Raw genomic sequence first — 8,339 nt, 5'->3', positions numbered from 1 at the left:
ATATGAGGACTCCCAAGATTTTACACACAAACTAACAAAGAAACATCACGTACTTTCCTGCGTGTTTTTGTCAGTACATCTGTAAAAGATGCATCGTTCAGCTACGTTAGACACACGTACACGTAACGCAAAGACAAATTTATCCAAGAGCTTCCTCTGCCCTGCAGTCCTGGTCCTGATCTCCTGATTGTCTCTGATTTTGTATGACTTTTCTGAGGATACTGGTCACTGGAGGACTTACGTCCCGCCCTTTTAAAGGGGGAGCACTTGTGTGAGTTATATAGGGATTACGCATATATAATTACGGTTGTTAACGTACTGGTCAACGTGACAACCCTATAAAAGCAAACACAGAAACCAGAAGGCAAATCTTCACAATACTTACGCTCCTTTTTACTTACTTCGGTGTATATTTGTCTTTGTGCTTATATCCTTACCCACAGGCAGAGCTAGGCCTTAATGAGCACCACCAGAACGAAGTGATCAACTACATGCGCTTTGCTCGTTTCAAGCGTGGCCTGTGTCTCAAAACAGTGGATTCTTGCTTTCAGGACCTTAAGGACAGCAGGTACAGTGGAAGGCTGTTCTGAGCAAGAATAAAGCAAAATGTGCTAGCAACAGTTGCAGGTTTTAATGTTTTATGGATTTACTTTTCTCCTTTTACACTGTATGTATATTTGTCAAGTCCTTTGAAAATGAAGTCGTTCAAGTTCTCAGGCATTAACGTAGGTAATGACAGCGTGACGTTGCTTTGTATCTTGCTTCTGGTGTCTAACTTTGGTGCGAGACTGTGGCTGAAGTCCTATTTCTGATTGTAATGTTTCCAAGAGAAAACTTAAATGCGATAACCGACTAGTAGTGCCACAGTCGTCTAATAACTACTGACAGTGGGTATTTTCCGCAGGGCATTGCGTTATATGGGAGTGATTCCTGTGTTGTGAGGCCTCATAACTGCAAAACTGTTGCCCTTCTCATACACGACTCGTCTTGACTGCTCTCTTTAGGCTGGTTGAGGAGACCTTCACGGTTGATGAGGTGGTAGACATGCTGGATGGACTGCGGACTGTTGTACACAGCGAGGTGGAGTCGGAGCTCATAAATACGACTTACACCAATGTTCTGCTTCTGCGGCAGCTCTTTTCGCAGGCTGAGAAATGGTACCTTAAGTTACAGACAGACGTCTCTGAGTTGGAGAATCGGTAACACATATTGGGCTATACAGAATGCCTTTCACTAATAAGAAAACTACAGTGTTGACTTTTTACCTTCTTTTCCTACCCATAGAAAACCTATTCTTTTACTCTTGTGCCGGTGACGGGGTAGTTTCAAGACTTCCATCTGTAAAGTGGCAAGATACATGATCATTTTAAATTTGTCAGGAAGATGTTTTTATTGCTAATATTCCAACTTGAATGAATCCGCTAAAAGCAGGTGGTAGGATTTGAATAAAAGGCCTTTGTTGTCTGAGTAGATTATATTTTAACAAAGGATGCTAAATCTTTCAGTTCTAATGCTTATCCCATACCATTGCATGACACGATCTGTTGTATTTACCCCATTTGCATAGGACTTCATTTTGTACTTCTAACAGAAATCTCACGTGCAATACAGAGCATAGCATCAGCCTGGTAAAATGTGTTTCATAGCATAGCTCCTTTAGTAAATAAATGCCTCCCTTTATTTTTCTTTTCAAGAGAATTGTTGGAACAAGTTGCTGAGTTTGAAAAGTCAGAATTTACATCTTCAAACAAGAAGGTAGAGTTTATTTTAATCAAATCATAATCAAATGTCATGTGGAGTCACTGCAAGCGTTTAAAATACTTAATAAAATACCTGTGCTTAAGAGAGAAAAACAAAACAAACCCCCAAACCTCACCCTTTTTTCAAAACAATGTTTGAAGGTCTCCGAAAAGTGGCATTTTGCAGTTTGGCACCAAGGAGGCGCGTGCTGAATTGCCTTGGCTGTTTCCAGACTGCAGTTTCTGCACATCTGGGGCATGTCCCATAATCCTCCTTCCCATGTCAGCCAGACCAGGGGTGTGTTGGAGCCTCAGCTCCTGGGTTCCCCCTGGAAACTGGGGTAAGACCGAGACATTCGCTTGTCCCGACATGGAGCCAAGGCCGGAGAAGATTCCACAAGAGAGATATGACTACAGCTTATCTTGTACGATTCTGGCTGCACCTTATTTGATTTGCAGTGTAAAGGTGTATTTAGTTTACATATATACTTATATATTTTTATATATATTTGAATACTTAAAATATTTTTTCTGTTTTCCTTACTCCTTTGTCTTTTGGTTGCTGCAGCACCATTAATCTTTTGTAAATCCAAGTCTGCAGTCCTTTTATGTCTCTATGTGGTATGTTTAGCTGAAAGTGAGGTATATAACTTAAGAGCCAAGGTACCGGTAAAAAATGCATTTGAAATAAAAGGTCATTCTTTTTGCTTTGCAAAAGAGAGCTGAATTGACTGTCAGTAGTTATTTTGCAGACTAAAGGAATACTTTTCTTCTTCCTAGAAATCTGTATCATTGAAGTTTTTAACCTTTCTTGTTTCTTTAGCCCAGTGCAGATCTCATTAAACCAAAACTGGCTCCATTAAATGAAGGTGGGTCAGAGCTGCTAAACAAGGTAAGAACTTGTCTGCTCGTGCGGTTGTGGTCAGGGGGCAGTCTGCTTGTGCAGCTGAACTGCCTGCACAGTCCTATCTGTGTAACGTGCCTGCTGCTGGATGGGTGTCATGGTAAGGTACCCTGGAATGTCAACTAAAATATTACTAAATATTGTAAAGTATCTTGAATTTGCTGTACGGTTATGGCCCCTAACGTGTATTGCAGTATTGACCTTCCTTTTGCTAACGCATTTTGGCCTGTAACTATTTATTTTTTCCATTTAACAAGGTAAATTAGTAGAAACCAGTATTTAGGTTGTTCCGTGCAGCTGACTGACTTTCCAGGAAGGAAGTAAATTTAAAAATGTAGCGGGCTGAAATGGTTGGGTTATTGAACGTTTTCTGTGTCACTCAATCTTGCCACATTCAGTACTTTTTCTTCTGTTGGTTGATTAAATTCCTCCTAAAGAAACAGACAGTTAAAAAATTCCAATTTCCCGGTTTTTGAGAACATCTGATTTCCCACTTTGCTTAAGATCTTCAGGATTACAAAACATAGTCTCATATTTAATGTTATCAATATCTTTTATTAGGTATCAAACTCGTTTAGTTCAACTGGACTTTTTAAAAATGCCACGCTTGTTACGACACACTTTGACGTTCTGGGTAGTCAGGACCTTTAGAGAGGAGCTGCCTTTTCTGTCTTCTAGCCTGCATTGCCAAAACGGTCTGTCAAGTACAGTGTCTGGGTCAGATTGTTGATACCCATGAAGATAATGGAAGCATTCGAGAATTCAGACCTGTATTTTACTTACAGATCAATGTAGTTCTCTTCCAAAAATAATTTCAAAATCTCCCACCTTGACAATGTGCATTTGACGCTGGCTTTTCTCTCATTCAGAGTTTATCTACTGAATTTACTCTGGCTGATAAAACATGGTTGTTTCCTGTGACAGAGAACACGATTATCCAGTAACCTGGTATTTGTCTCTTTTACACAGGAGCTAGGAATAAATTCTTACCTGCCCGATGGTTGAAAATACAAACCATGAGCAGCAATGGATTTGCATCTCTGAACGTGCCATTTTCTGTACTGTGGTGCTTGACACTAACCAGATGCCGAGCTCACTAATCTCAGTTCAGCAAAGCACGTGCCACATTTAAGTGAACGGTCCTCTATATCTGCAGTACAATTGGAGACTTAAATTTCTTGTTGGCTGAGGCAGAAAAGACAATAAATAAATGGATTATGGGTATTTTTATCAAGGCCATTTTTCTAAGCATTTAGAAACTTGTTTGCTTTCCTAAGATATGAAGTGTTATTTTTTTACTTGAAATATTTGGAAATTTCAAAATGGCACAAGCGTGTTCACCTCTTTTTTCTCATTCGTTGACCCAAAGACAGTTGCTTGTCTTCAAGAAGAAAATGAAAAATTGAAGACCAGGCTCAAGACTATAGAAACACAGGTAAATTCTCTTTAAGCGTGGATACTGAATGCTGTTTACATATTAAAAAATATCTAATTAAGAATCCCCTGGTGGTTATTCTTATGTTTCCCATTAAAATATGTTTCTGAGGTTTTACATTTTCAACATATCGCAGGCTACAGCTGCACTAGATGAGAAGTCCAAGCTGGAGAAGTCGCTGAAGGATTTACAGATGATCCAGGGAGATCAAAAGGTAAAAATAATTATGATTTGCCCATCCCTGTATAACACAGCTGGTGCCTGTACACCTGAAAGGTTGGTCTGTATGGTGTGTCTCTCTTCTGGCAAACACAAAAGTTCGAGTTATTATTGTCTGTTATTATATTATTATTGTCTGTTCCCTCTGGTCTGTCTGTCAGCAGGTAATCCAGAACATTAGCTGATGTTAGGACGTGTATTTTGTGCCACCTAGACTGTGATAAATTATGAACAGAAAGTTTGATTCCAGATTCTGTCAGGAAAGTAGTTTTCCAGAGTTCATATTCTCAGGGGGGATGTTTGTATTCACAGAGACGAGTTTATTTCTGTTTTTCTTTCCGTCTACTAGAGAATGAATGGTATCTAATCTGGGGTTTATAGCAACAGTAAAATGCTAGTTCTTTCAAGCATTTATCACACTTGATATGGACACGGACAAGCCAGACTTGCTGCTTCTGGCTTCAGACTTTAAAAACATAAATCCTGATTAAGTGTCCAGTGTCCTTGTCGCAGTTTAACCCCGGCCAGCAGCCAAGTACCACACGGCCGCTTGCTCACCTCCCCCCCTCCAGTGGAGGAGGAGAATTGGGGGAAAAGACAAGGAAGCTTGTGCATGGAGACAAGAACAATTTAACAACTGAATATAAATGAATAAAACAGCAAAACTAATAATACTAACAGTCCTAATAATACTCACAGTACTACTAATAATATGTAATGAAGATAATGGAAAATAAATTATACAACTGCTCAACGACCGATACACGGCCAGGTCCTGGGAAGTGGGGGTCAGGGCCAGAGACCCTGAGCGAGAGATCACACCAGAGTCCAAGCAAGCAACCACAGAAGCCAACCGACCCAGCAACTGACTAACTAATGCACTGTGAACAAATGAACAACAAATTAACTAATGAGCTATGGCCCCCCGGCCCACTCCCTGCTCACGTACTGAGCATGACGGTCTAGAGACTGAGATGCCCGTTTGGTCAGTGTGGGTCAGCTGTCTGAACCATCTCCCCTCCCCGCGGCTTGCAATGAGAAAGTTGGGAGCACAGCTGCAGTTTCAGAAGCTGAAAAGAACTTGAATTGGTGCAAACACTCGTCAGCACCAACTGAAAAACCACTTTATTAGTGCTATCTCAGGGCAAATCCAAAACATGACCTCCTACCAGCCCGTGAAGAAAATTAGCTCTGTCCTGACTAAAACCAGCACCGTCCTGTATTCTTAAACATCCGTTGAAGTTCTGTTACAAGTGTCAGGGATCGTGGGTCAGGTGGCAGATGTTTGCTTTTTGTGTAGTTCTGTCCATATCAGTGTGCTGTCTAAAATGGTTTGGTTTGGCTTTACTACTTGAGGTTCTTAAACCTTTTTTGTAAGTGAGGACTCGAACATGGTGAGTTGCTGCTGCAGGAAAAAAACCCCAGCCATAAAAAGCCAGAAGTCATGCAGTTTGACACAGATAAATCTGTTCAGGTCACCTTAGTACTTTTTTAAGCTTGTATGTTTATTTTGTCAGTAATTTTCTGAAGTTGTTCGTATGTGATTGTTTTCAAATTTAAAACATTTCAGTTCAAACTTTTACCAAAAATTGGAACACTTAATCTCATTATTTTGAGAAACTTGACTTTTTAAAATTCCTGCAGTATTTACAGATTTGGAAGTGAAGTTCAATATCATAAAATGTTTCCACTTTAATTTTCATATTTTAATCATGATTTCTTTTTATTTTGCTTTCTAACTGGTTCGTGGTATGTACTTGGCTTTCTTAATATGTTATAATGTCCTAATTTGCTCTCTAATTTGTAATTTTCTTCTCCAGCTCTTACATTTTCTATATCCAGGCAGATATATATGTTGTCAAAACCAGCAAGTAGTTGTAGTGCTGAAATGTACTACTTTATTTAATCAATTAAGTATTAGTAGTTTGGCGAAAAGGCTGCATTTTTTCTGGTTTCACTCTGTATTTTTATAGGATGGGTGTCCATAAAACCATATGGACACAGCTCCTCATTAAAGCAGTAGTTTTCAAGCTCTTTGGACAAACAAATGACTGCCAAACCACAAATGGTTATTAAGGACCAACTCTTAGCTCAGTTCTACCTTTTTTTCCTCCCCCTTGTTTTTGGGGTTTTTGTCAATAATTAATATGGTTCCACACATCAGATGTGAACGACAGTTTGGGAGTAACTGCTCTGTTGGATCAGTTTAACTTGAGGATTTAGAATTTTTACAGAACTGACATATGTCACAGTTTAGAAAAATGGTCACTGTTCTGATCTGAAGCAGTCTACAACGTAGTGCTTTTCAGCACTGCAGCCCTGACTGTCTCCAAATTCAAAATAAGCTTTTCCTCTGCACAGGTACTATTTATCAGGTGGGTTTAGTTCTAGTTTTCTGTCCTTTTTAAGGTGCTGTTGGTTCAGCCTCCTCCCGAGTCATTACACTTTTGAGAGTCTGAAGTTGAGCTTTTAACCCTGAGAGGGGTTTTTTATTATTTATTTAAAAGGAAATCCATAGAACAGTTACATGAACATAATGTTTTGTGACCCAGAACTGATGGCCAGAAGAGTTTGGGTCGTTTCTCCTCACAAGGAGACAGGAGAGTTGCGTCACAAGCGACTGGAGGCAGTGTTGGTAATGCATCTCAGAACAGCGTAGCCTCGGTACCCGATTGGTAACGCGAGCCTCAACGCTTTCATCCCTTCCTACCTGTATTACACTGACAGCTTGTGACACACCTGTGATATGTTATCTGCTCTACAGATACGTTATCGCATAGATATGCAGATCTTGTACAGAAATAGTAAATTACAGTTTATTTCTGTACATTTCTAAATAACTTCTTGTGATATGCTTCGTCCTGTGGCTTCACCTAATTCCTGAGGAAGTGCAGTACAAGAACTTGAAATTTCACCTTGGCAGAGAAGACATTCCAGGCCTCTTTAAAATGCATTTATTAACAATTTTTTTAAGTTATAAATGAGTGCTTTAATTTTTTTTTTTTAGTTAAAACACTTCTAATTTAGGCTTTAATAATGTGAACATAATAATTAAAAATTAAGGTGTATCCTCTTGATGTGACATTTTGCACTAACATTTTAAGTATTTCTTCTACTGAAGTCTCATACGAACCAGGATATCACTGAACTGGAGAATAAAGTGGCAGCTTTGAAGAGCCAGTTTGAGAAGACGTTGAATGATTCTACTGCCAACCAAAAATTCTTGGAAGAGAACTTGGTGACAACAAAACACGACTTGCTGAAGGTTCAGGACCAGCTATCCACAGCTGAAAAGGTTAGTGTTTTATTGTGATGTGAAGGCCAGGTCCTTACTCGCATTTTAACTGGGTAGTACCTTAACAAGCATACACTAGAGGATGCAGAGTTTACTGGGTCACGGGCGTGCCTCTGTATTTTTGTTATGTCAGTGGAAAAACACGTTATACATGAACTAGCAAAAACGCAGCAGCGTGATTATAATGAGAGGAATACTTAAAAACTTCCCATTTGCCTGCGTAGAAATTTTGGAATTACAAGGGTATTCCCAGTCTTCAGAAGACTTTTAGCCTGATTTCACTAGGAAGTAAATTTGAATAAGTTGGAGAAACTACTATTCGGAAACTTGAGGAGGAAAAGCAAGTCGCCTTTTTTAAAAAGCATATTAGCCTGGTTTTCTTAACATTTTAGTAATAGGTTGATGTTGTTACGTAGGAATTGGAGAAGAAATTTCAGCAAACAGCTGCCTATCGCAACATGAAAGAGATCCTGACAAAGAAGAATGAACAGATAAAGGATCTGCGTAAGAAGCTTTCCAAGTAAGCTACGCTGTTCTCTCTGTCCGAAGGGGATCCTTGTTCTGGATCCATGTTCCGTTTTGTTTTTATAAATGCGAAGCTGTCTCTAAAACAGACTACAAATTTTCCCTTAAAAAGGATTTCTAGTAGGCCGTTCCCTCAGTTTTGACAAGCCAATCCTTTTTGTGGATGCTAGGAGCATAGGACTGATGTGTGCAACCGCAGTTGCTGTGTAGCAAGTCTTGAGG

At 39.5% G+C, this 8,339-nt stretch overlaps 1 protein-coding gene across 1 annotated transcript in view; it reads left to right on the top strand.

Moving 5' to 3' along the window:
- The first annotated feature begins 446 nt into the window (after nucleotides 1-446).
- The window catches only part of LZTFL1 (leucine zipper transcription factor-like 1), an 8,729-nt gene continuing 836 nt past the window's right edge, over nucleotides 447-8,339 (top strand). The window contains exons 1-8 of the mRNA XM_010152135.1: nucleotides 447-568; nucleotides 1,005-1,199; nucleotides 1,695-1,755; nucleotides 2,563-2,631; nucleotides 4,013-4,078; nucleotides 4,215-4,292; nucleotides 7,419-7,592; nucleotides 8,009-8,112. Coding sequence (XP_010150437.1) covers nucleotides 492-568; nucleotides 1,005-1,199; nucleotides 1,695-1,755; nucleotides 2,563-2,631; nucleotides 4,013-4,078; nucleotides 4,215-4,292; nucleotides 7,419-7,592; nucleotides 8,009-8,112 — 824 coding nt within the window. The 5' untranslated portion in view covers nucleotides 447-491. The remainder of the gene's footprint in view (nucleotides 569-1,004; nucleotides 1,200-1,694; nucleotides 1,756-2,562; nucleotides 2,632-4,012; nucleotides 4,079-4,214; nucleotides 4,293-7,418; nucleotides 7,593-8,008; nucleotides 8,113-8,339) is intronic.

The sequence above is a fragment of the Eurypyga helias genome, unplaced genomic scaffold (assembly GCF_000690775.1).
Source record: "Eurypyga helias isolate BGI_N326 unplaced genomic scaffold, ASM69077v1 scaffold1075, whole genome shotgun sequence".
Classification (NCBI taxonomy): Eukaryota; Metazoa; Chordata; class Aves; order Eurypygiformes; family Eurypygidae; genus Eurypyga; species Eurypyga helias.
This window is presented reverse-complemented; position numbering and strand designations above follow the sequence as displayed.